General features: G+C 41.2%; 1 protein-coding gene across 2 annotated transcripts; it reads right to left on the bottom strand.

Annotated features, from left to right (window-relative positions):
- Positions 1-12,133: 12,133 nt before the first annotated feature.
- LOC121858825 (general transcription factor II-I repeat domain-containing protein 2A-like) lies at positions 12,134-15,687 on the bottom strand. Of its 2 annotated transcripts, none has more exons than XM_042355458.1 (2): positions 15,413-15,687; positions 12,134-14,270 (listed from the first exon to the last, which is right to left on the bottom strand). In XM_042355458.1, the coding sequence occupies exon 2, from the start codon at positions 14,258-14,260 to the stop codon at positions 12,800-12,802; it is 1,461 nt and encodes a 486-aa protein (XP_042211392.1). In that variant the 5' UTR covers positions 14,261-14,270; positions 15,413-15,687; the 3' UTR covers positions 12,134-12,799. The 2 variants fall into 2 exon arrangements, with proteins under 2 accessions (XP_042211392.1, XP_042211391.1); XM_042355457.1 differs by lacking the exon at positions 15,413-15,687 and adding an exon at positions 15,203-15,406.
- Between the last annotated feature and the right edge of the window lie 1,078 nt (positions 15,688-16,765).

Here is a 16,765-nt window from a genome sequence, read left to right as displayed (position 1 = left end):
TTAGATTTTCGATAAATTTCACGCTAAAATTTACCTAGCAAAAGGTTGCAAAATATTGAAACTGAAATTATTTTCTGTTTATATACACTAAAATCTACCAAAAAAGTGATGGGCCATTAGTTTTAGCTTGTACACTTCTCTCGTTAGGTGGTAAAGACGTTGTCTGCATCCCTGGAGCGTGAAATTGTCACTCCGAAGGGGGGGTTTCGCCAGTAGAGAGGGGTCGGGGAAAGTGGGAATAAAAAAACAAGCAGGTCCTGGGAAGTAAAATTAGTTGCTCAGGACAAGGGGTAAAACAGGACCAGCGAAGAGTAGGTTTAAATGTATACTATACAAACAGTAGGAGCGTTAGAAATAAAATAGACTTGCTGAGAGCGGTTGTATGTACCGAGAATGTAGACGTCATAGCAATCACCGAAACTTGGATGAATCTGGCGAGCAAAAATTTTTATCAGAGTACCACATAGAAGGGTACAACCTTTTTCACAAGGACAGGGAAGGTAGGAAGGAGGGAGGGGTCGCACTCTTCGTCAAGGATACATTAAAATGTTGTACTAATAATTCAATAAAGGGTGAAATAGGAACCGAGTCTGTGTGGGTAGAAATCACGGAAGGAAGAGAAAAACTAATTATGGGAGTGATTTACAGGCCCCCCAAGTCTTGGCAAAGAAGCAGCTCAGCCCATATGGCAGGAAATGAGTAGGGCAGCAAAATATAACAACCTATGCATTATGGGGGATTTCAACTTCAGAAATATTGACTGGGACAACATTGTAGGCGACTATGAATCTGAAGACTTCCTAGACACAGTACAGGACAATTTTTTGAAACAACTAATTACAGAACCTACTAGAGGTGACAATATATTAGACCTACTATTAACAAATAAAGAAAATATTATCAGAGATATCACAGTAGGGGAAGAACTAGGTAACAGTGATCACAGAGAAATCAGGTTCACCCTAAATTGGGAAACGAAAAACAATGACAATATGGTCAGAGTCCCAAACTTTCGGTTGGCGGATTATCAGGGGCTAAGAAGGTACCTAGGTGAGGTCACCTGGGAACAGTCACGTCAGTTCTCAGTAGGAAGTGGTGAGGTCATAGATGACACAACAATTGATCATGACTATAATATATTCACCAGTATACTACGTAAAGCACAAGAACAAAATATACCATACAGAAAAATTAGGTCAAATAAGAATGAGCCAAGGTGGATGACCAGAAAACTTAAACATTACATAGGAATAAAGAAAGGAATATATAAGAAATTAAAGGGAGGGGAGGAGCAGCTCAGAAACAGGTATAATGAACTATCTAGGAATGTTAAGAAAAATGTAAGGAAAGCAAAGAGAGACTATGAAATCAAAATAGCAAGAAAATCCAAGGCGAATCCCAAGGGATTTTTCCAGGTATATAGGAAAAAGGTCAAGGACAAAGTTGTGCCTTTAAAGTCAGGGAGGGGAGAATTTATAAATGGCAGTGAAGACATGAGCAAAGCATTGAACAGCTACTTCTTATCAGTTTTCACAGAAGAAATTTGAGATGAAATTCCGGAGGTGGAACTGATATTTAAGGGAAAGGAAGAAGAGAAATTAAAGAATATCACCATCAGAAAAGAGGATGTTCTTAAGAAGATAAATAAACTAAAGAACACAAAATCCCCAGGGCCTGATGAAATTTTTCCTCGAGTCTTAAAAGAGTGTAGGGAACAGATTAGCGGACCCCTCGTAAATTTATTTACAAAATCATTAGACACTGGAGTTGTGCCAGAGTTGTGGAAACAGGCGAATGTAGTACCCATATTTAAAAAGGGAGACAGAGCATTAGCGTCAAATTACCGGCCGATCAGTTTGACGTCAGTAGTGGGGAAATTTCTTGAATCAATTATAGCAGATAGCATCCGATCGCATCTAGAGAAAAGCAAATTAATCTACGACTCTCAACATGGGTTTACAAAGGGAAAATCTTGTCTGACAAATCTGCTAACGTTTTTTAGGAAAGTCTTCGAGGTAGTAGATAATGACGAAAATTACGATGTTATTTACTTAGACTTTAGCAAAGCATTTGACAGAGTACCGCATCAGAGGCTTCTGAGAAAAATTAAGGCTCATGGTATCGAGGGGAAAGTTTTAAATTGGACAAAATCATGGCTCACCGATAGAACGCAGAGGGTCAGCATAGATGGTGTTAAATCTGAGTGGGGCCGTGTAACCAGTGGGGTTCCCCAGGGGTCAGTACTAGGCCCACTCTTATTCATAATCTACATAAACGATTTAGATACTGGGATCAGCAGTGACATAAGCAAGTTTGCGGATGACACCAAAATAGGGCGGCAAATTAATTCAGGGCAGGATGCAAATGCATTACAAGAGGATCTAAATAAACTGCAGGGGTGGTCTGAAAAATGGCATATGAAATTCAACACCAGCAAGTGCAGCGTCCTTAATATTGGAAGAACAAATACTTATAATGTATACAGCCTGAACAACATCAACCTAGAGAAGTCGACTTGTGAAAGAGACCTAGGGGTACTTGTAAGCCCGGACCTACGGCCTAGAAAACAGTGCGTTAATGTTCGAAATAAGGCAAACAGAGTATTGGGTTTTATATCTAGAAGTGTAAGTAACAAGAGTGCAGAGGTCTTATTGCAACTATATCTTGCGCTAGTTAGGCCGCACCTCGATTATGCGGTTCAGTTCTGGTACCCCTATTATAGAATGGATATAAATTCACTAGAGTCGGTGCAGCGAAGCAGCAGTATTCCTAGAAAGACGAAGAGTGTGGGGAGATATGATAGAAGTATTCACGTGGGCAAAAGGAATCAATAAAGGTGATATAGATAAAGTTCTTATGATATCCGAGCAGGATAGGACTCGGAACAACGGATTCAAGTTGGATAAGCTTAAGTTTAGGAGGGAGATAGGAAGGAACTGGTTTACAAATAGGGTGGTGGACGAGTGGAACAAGCTTAGCAACTTTGTAGTAAGTGCTGGAAAGTTTCAAAAGGAGGCTAGATAGATTCATGGATGATAGAGAGTGGTAGTAACTCTCGACAGAGCTGCTATGCGCTGCGTCAACCGGCTCATTGCAGACTCCCTTATTTTCTTATGTTCTTATGTTCTTAAGACACACACCCTACATATTACATGTTACTGGTGGCTTCAACAAAAGCCCATTAGAGGAAAGGTGAAGGAAACATACAGTGAACATGGAGATTAATGTTAACACACGTAGACTGGTGACCTGGAGGTGTTGGAATGTAAGCAGAGCATGTAGTGTAGTAATCTCAAACGAGTGGAAAGTCGTGAGTGTTAGGTGTTCTGGGTAATAAGTTCTATATACAGGAGAGAACACAAACACCTGTATAGTTTTGTAGGTTCGGTTTACTGGATAAGAGTATGTACACAGAGGGGGGGGTAGCACTCCTCCCAGCTAGGCTCCTGGTCAACTGCTATAGACGACGTATGGCAAGTGATACATTAGCAGCCTCCATACGTCGCCAGGCACATTAATTAAGCATGTGGGATATGGTAATAACATTGCCACACGCTGCTAGCTAGGCTGAATAAATATAAATGGAGCACATACATAATATACATACATAATACATAATCCAGCATACATAATATACATACACCTCTCTCCCCCCTATACGCTCATAGCAAAGTCTTGAGCGGACCTCTTCTTCTGGGTCCGTTCTGAGCGTCGAGGGACTTCATCACTGGGAAGGGTATGGGGCTCAACACTGGTGGCGGGCCAGCAGAAGGCAGTGTTACGGGGCGGAGAAAACGGCGGTTCCTCCACCACACGCGACCACTGGGTAACCGCACCTGGTAGTCCCGTGACCTGCCGAGACCCATGACTACGCCTACTTTGTCCCAACGTAGGGAGGTCGGGTCCTGAACACGGACTTGGGTGCCGACACTCAACCTGGGGAGAGAACGGGCGTGGTCGTTGTAGCGGGCGACGACGTCCTGAACACGTTCGGCGGCTCGGCGATCACAATCCTCTGTCTTAGCCTGCCACTCCTTGGAGAAGGATTGAGGGTGAGCAGGGACACAAGAACGAAGGGGGCGCCCATACAAAACCTGGGCAGGGGAGCGTCCGGTGTAGTTGGGTGTGTTGCGGAGTTCAAGAAGACCCCGGTCGAAGGCCTCGCAGTCAATATTCCCAGAAGGGGCCACCTTAAGGATGAGGTGCTTCAAGGATTTGACAGCAGCCTCAGCGTGGCCGTTGGACTGCGGGTAATGGGGCGATGACAACACATGCCGGACTCCCCATCGGTCAAGGAACGCAGCAAAGTCCCGGCTTGTGAACTGAGGCCCTCCGTCGGTTCGCAGGCGTGCAGGAACGCCTACGTCACGGAAGTAGTGGCGGAACTTGCTGATGGTGGCGGCAGACGTCGTGTCATTACCGCCCTTGATGACAACCGGCCAACCAGAGAGACGGTCGACGATAACCAGGAAGGACTTTCCTGACACACAGAAAAAGTCGGCCGACACAGACTCAAAGGGGCGGGTGGGGTTGTCGTCACTCATGAAGGGTACCTGCTGCTGGCTGGGTTGTAATACGTGGCGGGGCTTACACACCTGGACAGCATTGAAGATGTCGGGGTCGATGCCAGGCCGGAACACAGTCTGTCGTGCACGTCGTTTGGTGGCCTCAGCTCCACGGTGACTGTCGTGAAGGCGAGCCAGGGCGTGGGGACGTGATGCAGCAGGGACAACTACCGAAGGAGAGGTGTCACTGGCCAGAGGTAGGGGTAGGGCGGCAGCATGGTAGTTGCTGCTCCCTTCATGCACCCTGTTGGCGTAATTTACCCCGAGAATCGGTGTTGGGAAGTCCTGGGAGATGATGGCCAACTCTTGACAATGTCTGTAGGACAGCAAGGGAGTCGGGACACCATTATGCACGTCAATCCAGGCCTGACACGACCTGTTGCCAAAGGTGACATGTGCATAGAGTGAACCCAGGGCTGGGGCCATCTGTGAACCATCTGCCATGACGCAGAGGTCCTCGGGAGGCGGTCCTAGATCGCTTGGAGAGAGCCCCAAGCATCGCAAATGCTGGGGACCGATGACTGTAGCATCAGCGCCGGTGTCAGGCAACATCTGAAGACGGGATGACACACTGCCATAGGTCACGATGACGCTGATGTACTGGGGAACTTTGGTCCTGGGATGCGAGGAGTACACCCTCCTAAAATGGGTCGGGCTTTGTCCAGGGTCGTCGTGCCTCTGATTTGGCGACTGTGGGCGGCCCTCACTGGTAGAAGGGCGCCGAGGCTTCCGCCGACGCTGTCCCTTGGGTTCGTGGGTAGGGCAACACTTGTCATAGTGGCCCAGACGACCGCACACATTGCACTGTACGTACTTAGCTGGGCACCGCACTGTGAGCGACCAGTGGCCCATACGGTCACAACTGTTGCAGGTAGACTGAGCAGCTGGACACACCTGTGTTCCGTGCTGCTTACCACAGTTGTTACAAAATGAACCCGGCGTGGACGTGGTGGGCGAAGGCGTAGGAGCAGACTTCTTGTCCTTCTTGTACCGGGAAACAGCGCGTACAGCTGTAGGGGGAGCTCGGATGGCAGAGGTGGCACACCTGGCAGCCTCATAGGAGCGACATATCGTCAACACATCCTGAAGAGAAGAGGAAGCAGTTTGGTGAGGTAGAGGCGTTGACGTTCTTCGTCCCAATTAATCTATCAGATCACCCGTTTCAACTGGCCCTGCACCGCTGGTGGCGGCCTAACATATATCTGGTTCCTTCCGAGGCTCCCTTAAGACGTACATAAAAGGCATCAAAAGACTCACCCTCCATCTGTCTGCAGCTAAACAATTCCCTCCTGCGCAGAGCTTCATTCTGCTGTCCTTTGATGTGCCGTTGTAGAATGTCCAGTACATCCTCTACAGACAGCGAAGAGGTTGGGGGTACCTGCAACGTGTGTTCTAAGACACGCTGAACTTCCAAGGACAGGCACATACGCAGCTGGATGAGTTGTTTAGGCTGTGACAAACTCTGGAGATCCACCATTGTAGCATAATCAGCCCACCGCCGCCGCCATTCGCGAAAAATCTGGAAATTTACATCAGGCTCCAAGATGGGCGGTGTTTGAGCTGCTGCTTTAGGTGGGGCTGGGGGGCGTGAAGGAAGCATGGATGAGGTATCTGAACCATTCAGTACCGAGGCAGTGTTAGAGCCAGGGGCTTGGTTAACAGTGAGGCGAGATATCAAGGCTTCAAACCGTGCACTGTCTTCCATTCTCCGTTGGTGGTCTCGTTCTGCCTCTGCTTGCCTTCTGTGCTCATCCGCCAAACGTCTGTGAGCTTCATCCTCGCGTCTCTCATCTCTCATAAACTTCATTAAGGCAATTATCTCTGGAGATAACGCTGAATGTTGAGGTGAAGGTCTGCGCGATGTTGTGGGAGCTGGAGCGTCGTGGCCGGCCTGGTCATCCATCTCCGGGGGACTATCATCCGCTTGACTCATCCAGGCGCTGGGTCCACGGCTACGTAAGGCATGAGACATAACTACTTTATCTGTGTACTGTGTCTTAAATCAGTGTTGACCGGTCAGCCCTTCGTATCAACAAGATTTCAGACACAAAACATTAATTAAATACACAGATAAGTAGGTTATATATATAAAATATATATAATGAAGCCGCGCGGTCAGCAAGTGTTAGTACATGTATGTGTGTGTGTGTGTGTGTGTGTCCCAGGCAGGCAAAGCGTCTCGCCCCAGCTGTGAGGGGGGGTGGAGGCGGCGCTGTGAGGGAGGGGGGTGGAGACAGGAGTAGCTCAGTCACCCTCTGTAAACGGTCAGAGGAGGGTGCGCTGAACTCTACACCCAACAAATGCCCAGAACATGCCGTATACCTTGGAAATCCGTTCGAACAAGGTCACACATGAATGGCACGAAACACACAATGCACTTAACACTTCACAGAAAATCACTGTCACTGACACTGCTCAAAGTTGCTAAATTCTTCGAGGGATGACGCGGGGTTGACACAAAGGCGGGAGTCCATAAGCCGGCTTTCCACAAACTTGCACTAATCACTCGTAATAATCCAGTAAAACTACGCACTGCGCCATGTTAGGTGTTCTGGGTAATAAGTTCTATATACAGGAGAGAACACAAACACCTGTATAGTTTTGTAGGTTCGGTTTACTGGATCAGAGTATGTACACAGAGGTGGGTAGCACTCCCTAGCTAGGCTCCTGGTCAACTGCTATAGACGACGTATGGCAAGTGATACATTAGCAGCTTCCATACGTCGCCAGGCACATTAATTAAGCATGTGGGATATGGTAATAACATTGCCACACGCTGCTAGCTAGGTTGAATAAATATAAATGGAGCACATACATAATATACATACATAATACATAATCCAGCATACATAATATACATACAACTACTATCTCACTTAATTTGTTTTCTTCACTATCTCTGAATAGAGTCGGTGCCTCGGGTATCATGTTTAAATTTTCGGTGGTGAAAACTGTTGAAAAATATTTATTCAAATTATTGCTCATTTCTCCGTCAGCATTTAGAGTCACTGGAGTCCACATCAGAGCTGTCCAATCTTTTCTCGTGTTTTAGCTTGATACATTTGTAGAATCCTTTGGGGTTTGTCTTCGCCTCCCTTAAGTACCCTAATTATTATTCCTCTTTGCTTTCCTTATCTCGGTTTTAACTCCTACCTCGCCAATACCCTATGTCCCGGAGGTGAATTTCGCCACGATTTATCCTTTTTCACTCTATAGCCTCTTTTTGGCTAATGATGTTCTTTAAATAATTATTTATCCATTTAGGGTCATTGTTGTCTGATCTGAGTTTTGTATGGTATAAGTTCTGCCTTGTGCATTAAGTAACTCACTATTTAAATTGTCGTGAACTCGGCAATCTCAGGATCTCGTTATCAGGTCGGTATGTCATCTGTCAGGTTCACGCTGCTTACACCCCTCTCAGCTGCCTCTTTAAACTGTCAAAGTTTGCCCTTCTGAAATCTGGTACTTTAGTGGAATTTTCCTTACGTCTGCCCTGAAAATCTAACTTGAATCGAATTTCTTTGTGATCGCTGTTTGCAAGTTCGTTCCCTACCTCGACATTGCTAATGAGGTTTTCTCTGTTCGTCAGAACTAAATCCAGTATATTATTACCCCGTGTGGGTTCGGTTATATGTTGACTTAGGAAACAGTCCTGGATCGTCTCGAGAAAATCCTCTGATTCTGAGTTACCCGTAAGGACAGTCCAATCTATTTGGCCAAGGTTAAAGTCGCCTACTATACAGACTTTATTGTGTATGGAAGCCCTGCGCATTTCATCCCAGATAAGTCGCTCATTGACGCTATCGAGATTGGGGGGTCTATATATTACCCCTGTGATTAATTTTTCCCGACCGTCGCTTAATTCTATCCAAATTGTTTCTGTATTCCTCTCAGTTTTTATTTCCTTATTTATTTCACACTTCAGATTATCCCTAACATAGATTGCTACTCCGCCTCCTTTCCTGGTCTGCCTATCGGTATGGAACAGCTTGTAACCCGCAATTTGGTATTCGACTGGTAATTCACGTGTGTCTAGGTTGATCCATGTTTCAGTGAATGCAATTACATCGATTTCTTCGGTACATACCAAGGCCTTAATATCATCCATTTTGTTTCTCATACTTCTACTGTTCGCGTAGTATACATTTAAGTTAGTCGTGTTCTGAGTCCTTCCCTTACCGCGTTTAGTTTTAAACTTCCTGTCTAATTTAGTTTTGTCATCATTCCTAACACTATTTCCCTGTAATCTTTCGCCTTGTTTACCCGCTCCCACTGCAGTCTCCTCCACCCCCGTGCTCCCATGTTCTCTTAGCAGTTTAAAGACTTCGATATCTTTTGAACTGCCCCCTCTAGAGCCCCAACCAGGGTTGCTACTCCATCCCTAGACAGGTGCACCCCATCCCTAGCATAAAGGTCCCTTCTGCCATAGAAGTTGTCCCAGTTGTCAATGAATGGGACTGATATTGACTTGCAATATCTGTCAAGACGGTCGTTAACACCAACTGCCCTTGACAACCATTCACTGCCAACTCTCCTTCTAGGCAGGACACCGCATATGATAGGGATCCCTCCCTTAGTCCTACTATGATCTATGGCTGCCTTGAACTTATCAAGAAGTTCCTCGCTCCTACACCGGCCAATATCATTGCCTCCTGCACTGAGGCAGATAATGGGTTTGTTCCCATTACCAGACAAGATATTGTCCATCCTGTCAATTATATCCCCCACCCCAGCCCCTGGCAAACACACCCTCATCCTATTTTTGTTTTTACCACAAAAGGCCCTGTCCATGTACCTTACCTGTGAGTCACCAACAATTAAAGTTTTATACCTTCCTTGTCATCCCTGCCCCTGACTGTACTAACGTCCAATTCGTCTATCAAGGGACTGAACGGGTTGGTACACTTAGCTGCTGTTGTCGTTGTTGTCGTATCCTTTGAGTGCTTCTTGACCACCAGCCTGGTCCTCCCACTACTCACGACTTTCCACTCGTTTGATTTTTCGTCAGACACTGGCTTTACTCGTCCAGCCTCTCCTTTTAACTTCGCCAGCTCTTTCCTTAATTTCAGGTTCTCCAACGTGGCCCTCTCAATTTCTAACTTGGCCCTCGCCAATTCTTCAGTGGACCACTCCAGTTTGGTCAACAAACTCTCATACCCAAGACCGCACATATCACTGGCCATATCTGATAATTATCCCTCAGGAGCTAACCCTGCCGTGACCTTTCCTCTAGTGAGGTCAGAACACAACTCAGAACTGGCTGTAGGACTGTCATAGGTAGTTCTGTCCACTGAGTGTACAACCTAACCGAAGAAAGTCTCGTGCCTCATGTATCTTAGTGTGATCAGCATCGTGGCTAAAAAAGTTTTAGCAACTTGATGAACCATAAGTCTACTGAACAACTGAGAAAAGAGAAGTTATAAATAAAAACATGAACATCGCACGGAAGAAAAACATTATCAAATATTTTCTTTTTTCCAGTGAGAATATACAAGCAAGAGTGTTGCTAGTGCCCTCTGGCCTAACAGTGTTTGCATTATCTACAGACAGGTTAGGTATAGTACATGTTTATTGGTGATTAATTAAATGGTGATCAAATGTTACAGGAGTGATTCGATATAAATTGGAAAGACCTCTGGCAAAATTTTAGTTTCGCTTTTTCGATTACTTGTATCTAAGCCTCCCCAAGAGTTTATGCTGGATAAAATAAAAAGGATGTTATCGGAAAACCTTGACCGTCTGTTGCACTCACTCTCTGCTTTTGAGCAATCATGTGCTTAAAGAGGAACTCCATGAGTTGCGGTGACTGGGGAGGTGTGGCGTTTTAAAGTATTATAAATTGCCAGAAGAGAATTTAGAATCAGTACTTTAGTATGACTTCACCTCATATACGTGAATTGATGGTTTTATGCAATTAGAGTTTTGAAGGTTGGTTGTTGTGTTATGGTTGCATGACTAAGAAATACAATTTCCCCACAAGGAACCATCCCGGGTTCACTCTATAATATTACTGCCTGTGTCAGGAGGTCAACGAGGCGACTGTCGAGATATTGCCTGTCTTAACTATCCAGTTCAGAATCCTGAAAAAAATTTAACTTTTAAAAATCCTGACGGCTTGCGCGAAAAAGTCGACGAAGACTTTAAAAACAAACTGACACTCCAACTGCTCTTTACCCACAGGAGTTGTTCTCCCTGTCATTTCAGCGACACTTCACAGGTTATATAATTAGATGGCAGCTGAAGTTCTGCGTACAGGAAGACACACTTCTTACTAGCAACAAGACCCTGAATTGTATCATTCTTGTTTTTGGGTCGCTAATTCGTGTCACTGGTGATTTATTATGATCCCCCTCCTCACACACTGAAGACCCGTGGCCAGTGAAGCTGTGATGGAGACGTAATAATGGGCTCCGTCACTCACTCCATCAATCCGTTTTAGTTTCGTTTTTTGAACATAACTCACAAACTATCCTACAGACTTCATAAAAAACATGTATACAAATTAAGCTACTGATAAAAAATGAGTTTGATAAAAAAAAACCCTCTTAACTTAAATAATTTTCAGTGAAGAATATACAGTAGATTACTGTACTGTGTTGTCACCGTCTGGCGGTAAACATGACCAACACCTAGAAATACTGAGTGTTGACATTTTATTTAATAACCGTAGGATTTGTTCTTTACCGTGAAGGTGTGTCAAATGTTTCTCTGGTACTAAACGTGGCGAGGCTTCTGGTGTTACTATCGGGTTCACTGTCGTCAAACAATGCCTGTAACGTGCCAAGTGTCGGTATATCTAAATTCCATATCTTGGTGCATTCAATTCACAAGGCTGCCAATACTTTATATAAACATTTTGAGTTACGTATGTTAACGCTTTGAGTTTATAGTACACGTTATTGTAATATTTTCCATGTGTGTTTGTATTCTATGGTGACGTCTTCAATATAAGTCACATTATTTACCATTACTTAAATTACTGTTCCTTTTAAGAACCATCTGTGTTGGTCACTAAACGAGTGAAATTTATCAAGAATTAGAGAAGCTCTGTTAAGCTTTTATATACACTAGAGCAGGTGGGCAACCTTTTTGAGTGTGTGTGCCAAAATCGACCAAATCTTTGATAAAAAATTTTCTTTCGTGCCAACCAAAATTTCCGGGTCACATATTATTTGGTATCTTTTACGTAATGGGAGAACCTTTTCAAATAATCAGAAATCACACCGGGGTGGTAAAATCAGAGAGTTTTGTAAGAGTGATTTTATAAATCATGGGATATTGAATGAATGTAAAAATTAGTGACAGAATTTTTACTTAGTGGTTGTTCTTCCCTGTTGTTAGCGTGGATGTTTTATATTAGCATTTCAGTGTAAATCTAGTTGTCATATACATCCACACAATTTAAAGACGTTATTTTTAGCATCAGCAAAAGAGTAAACAATATTTTTGATTTGTTTATCAGATCATTCAGCCATTAGTTTTTGTAAACTTTTTTCAGTACATTACAATACCAAGCTCAATATCGATTTACTCGACTAAAACACAATAAAAGGATATAAAACTAAAGATATTCTTTTATTGATTCTTAATCCTTTATGAATGATGCATAAAAACCACAGAGAAAATATAAAAGTTATTTTACCTACAAAAATACACACTGTATTATATTAAACAAAAGCGAATCCTAAATATTTTTAACAGAATACATCAAATGAAAATTAGAGAACGAATAATTGTGAACCTTTTCTTTATTTAGAATCAATGAGACTTCTGCTGCTGCATCCCTGATGATAGATAATTTATATCCGGTTTATATTTTGTAACCTTGAGAGATATACATGCGCTGCTAGTTTCATCAGTAAGGCTACTTCTATTATGAGACTTAACAGAGTTCATCACTGAGAACAATGATTCACAAGAATATGTAGATGAAAAAATGGATAGTAATGTTGTTGCAAGTTTTTTTAAACAGACAAAAGTTTCTGGAATAGTATTCCAAGTCCTCAGTACCTCGTTTTCGGCATTTCTCTCTCTTACTCCCTTCTCTAATCGATCCTTTTCAATACTTTCCAAGTCAGCTCTAAGCTCAACAAATTTCTGCCTCCAAATTGAGCTAGTTTGAAATTCAATCAATTGCATTTCAAAATCATCCATATCTATCCATGAAAACTTCTGCAAGTTTAGTTCATCCAGTTTTATACTGTCTGGAAACTTAATGAATTTTGCAGTCTCTTCTAATTCTCTGAACTAGCAAATCTTGTTGAGAACTGCTCAACAGTTGACTCAATGATGTTTACAAATAGCTTCTGAAGACACTGGCAGTCTGTTTTGTCATCCTTTGTGAGATCATTGATGTATTTCTTTAGGTTTGGAAAGTATCTAAATCTTTCACTATCTACATCCCTCTTAAAAACTCCTAGTTTCATTTCAAATGCCTTTATGTAATCAAACATAACATCAAGTGTCTTACCAGAGCCTTGTAATTTAACATTTAAGTCATTTAAATGTTCACATAAATCTGCAAAAAACATTAGTTTACAAACCCACACGATGTCAGACATTTCTTTATAAGACATTTGTTGGTTAATCAGAAAGAGATTTATCTCATCCATGCATTCAACAAATCGTTTCAAAACAAATCCTCGACTAAGCCAACGAACATTGTTGTACATTGTTAGTCCTTTGTACACCGAATCCACTTCATTCAATAAATTCCGAAATTGTCTTTTATTTAAGGCACGTGCAGAAATGTAATTAACAACCTTGGTGACTGTTTGCATCACTTCTTGAAGTTCCCTTAGACCAGCTTTAGCACATAAAGCCTCCTCATGTATGATGCAATGAAAACCTATCAGCGGATGACCAACATGTTTTGCAAACAGATTTACAAATCCTGCTTCCTTACCAATCATACTGGGTGCACCATCTGTTGTGACGGATACTACTTTTGAAATGTCAATTTGTCGAATAGATAATTCGTTCACAACTGCTTTACATATGTCAGCCCCAGTGGTACGCTCAGGTAGTGTTACAAGGTTAATCATCTCTTCGCATACCTCATCATCCCTACAAAATCGAGAAAAAATTGCTAGCCTAGCTGATGATGTAATATCTGTGCTTTCATCAACACAAATAGAAAAGAACTTACATGAAGCTAAATCCTTTGTTAATTGGTCAGTTGTATTCATTTCCATCTTAAGTATCCTATCCTTAACTGTTTTTCTACTCACAGACAAATCTTTAATGCGCTGAATAATCTTGTCCTTTTCTGAAAGGTTATCAAAAAGGAAAGGAGCACATTCTAGCCATGCTTCTTTAATATACTCCCCATCACTGAGTGGCTTTCCATGTTGGGCAATAACTTTTGAAACCTCAAAACCAGCAGCAACTAAGTTGGAACTTGGCCTACCTGAAATAAATTTCATCAAAACATCAGACTGTTTTTTTGTCTTAATCATTTCACGAGAAATTAATTCTCTTCGTTCTTGCTCAGTTACATTACTTAAGTTTTTATGAACAGTTTCAAAATGTCTCTTCACAGAAGAAGTCCTACAAACAACTGATTCAGAACATAAAATGCATAATGCTTTATTATCTTTCTTAATCATGCCAAATTTTTCAGTCCAGTATTCTTTAAATTCTCTAATATCCTCTTCATTTGTATGACATCGTTTCTTGGCTGGTGGTCGTGACATTCTGTACAATCTGTAAATAAGGGGTAGAAAGCAATCATATGATGTGTAAAAAAAATAATTGCTCTCTTCGCACACTTTCCAACTTTAAGTTATACTTACTTTTAACACCAACAGCTATTTCATGATTTTTGTGTGGTTATATAGTAGAATGCGTTAATACAAAACTATTTTCTTTTGTAACACTTTTGGTAGAAATGCATAATAACCGAGACATTAATTTATAAATTATTAAAAAATATAAATAAAGAAATAAATCTGTATATATATATTCTGTATTCACATAGTATTATAGTAGAATGCTTAATACAAGATTATTTTCTTCTATAACACCTTTGGCCAAAATGCACAATACCTGAGTTATTATTTTATGAAGCATTATTATAAAAAAAATAATATCTCGGTTATTATACATTTTGGCCAAAAGTGTTACAAAAGAATATAGTCTTGTATTAATGTATTCTACTATATAACCACACGAAAAACATGAAATAGCTGTTGGTGTTAAAAGTAAATATAACCAAAACCGGTTCATGGGGTGTAAAAATGTGGACAGAGACTTGTGGACTCAGACATTCTCTTCACAATCACTCTCTGCATACATATACCAAGGTTTATGAAAATCAGTTGGTGGATAATAAAAAAAATAAAAAATAAAATAAATTGGTACAATTATAGGCATGCCTACACAATGCAAATCAACGAGAAAGGCATGCATGCTATCTGATCACGTGCAGATAACACTTCATAATCCTGAATATTAATAATACATTTCCCTTAGCTTTAATAATAACTTATGTTTATGGCACATACAGTATGCTGAAGAACAGGCTTCATTAACCTCTTTTGGACCTTCTGACCAGTGTGCCAGATATGTCACGCTCCATAAACATACTCACTACCAACAAGTTCATAAAATTTTCAGCAAAGGTTTGCTTTACTCACTTAAGCGGGGTGAGATCCATTATTCAGCTTAAAAAAGGTCACATTTTAGGGGCAAAATTTAAATCGCCTTGCTAAGGTAAGTTGCGCCAAATTTTCCTTGTGCACAGGAGTATACAGATTCAGCAGTGTCTTAGGAACATCGATAAATTTATGGGTAAGCATGACAAACACTATGACAGCTGATAATTTGGACAGTAAATAATAACTTACTTGCACGTGATCAGCGATTCTCCCTCTTGCTATGTTTACTTTGCTGGTTCACACTTCACACATTCACCACCAGAGGAACAATGATTAGAGAGAACGGATATGCATGTGACATTTATGGGACACTGAGCAAAAAAGCCATGTTCCCTTCCATGAAAGTTAAGACACCTTTTAAGTTAATGTGCCATATAATGACCCAGTGATCTAAAAGAGGTTGACTTTTGATATAATGTTTTTAATGCAATCTCTGATAGCCAGATAATTATTACAGATCTTGGTGTAATATTTGTTTTTCTTTTAATTAAATTTAAACATTCATATAGCTGAACTTGGATTTTGCTAACCGATAAATTCTTTGCGAAACTGCAAAACTCGAAAAAATATATAAAATATTAATGATGGTAAAGGAGTCACACCACGTCTGGCCGCATGGCTAATTATTTAACAACAGAACGGGAAACAATCCTTCCACCCGCTGCCGCCAAGGCGGCATGCGGTTGCCATATAAAGGTTTTTTTTTATTGAGGTGAGCCCGGGTCTGGTGCCCCCCAGGTGGATCTTACGTGCTGTCATCCCTCCCTGAGAAGGACGTCATAGCCAGCACAAAGCTCTATGGCCTCTCCACTCAGGTAGATCACAAACAATCATTATTTTATAAACTACAGAAACACAAGTGAACTTCAAGAGGTCTTCACACATAGTCAATATAAAATATATATGTTACGTGCACAATTCGCAAAAGTTAAATTAGATAAACACATTTAGAAAGTACATCCTCTCCTTACAAAAAGGTACCCTGTATATACAGTCTCTCCTCAACTTACGACGGGGTTCCGTCCCGACGACCAGATCGTAAGTCGAAAAGGTGAAAATAAAACATATAAATTCTAAAATGGGTGTTTCTTTTTCTTCTCAGCACCACGAGAACTCTCACTTTTATGCTTGCCAGCCATTTTAATGTGAATTACAAACGAAAATTTTGTCAGTACACAGCGCAATCACTGATGTTGGGACTCGAAAATACGTAATTTGTCAAAAATTTTGGTACGACTGAGGTAGGTCGTAAGTGTGGGTGGTCGTAAGTCGAGTAGGTCGTAAGTTTGGGAGGAGCTGTATAGTATATATATATATATATATATATATATATATATATATATATATATATATATATATATATATATATATATATATATATATATATATATATATATATATATATATATACTATATATACTATATATATATATATATATATATATATATATATATATATATATATATATATATATATATATATATATATATATATATATATATATATATATATATATATATATATATATATATATATATATA

This window comes from Homarus americanus, unplaced genomic scaffold (genome assembly GCF_018991925.1).
Source record: "Homarus americanus isolate GMGI-L3 unplaced genomic scaffold, GMGI_Hamer_2.0 scaffold56530, whole genome shotgun sequence".
NCBI classification, from domain to species: Eukaryota; Metazoa; Arthropoda; class Malacostraca; order Decapoda; family Nephropidae; genus Homarus; species Homarus americanus.
This window is presented reverse-complemented; position numbering and strand designations above follow the sequence as displayed.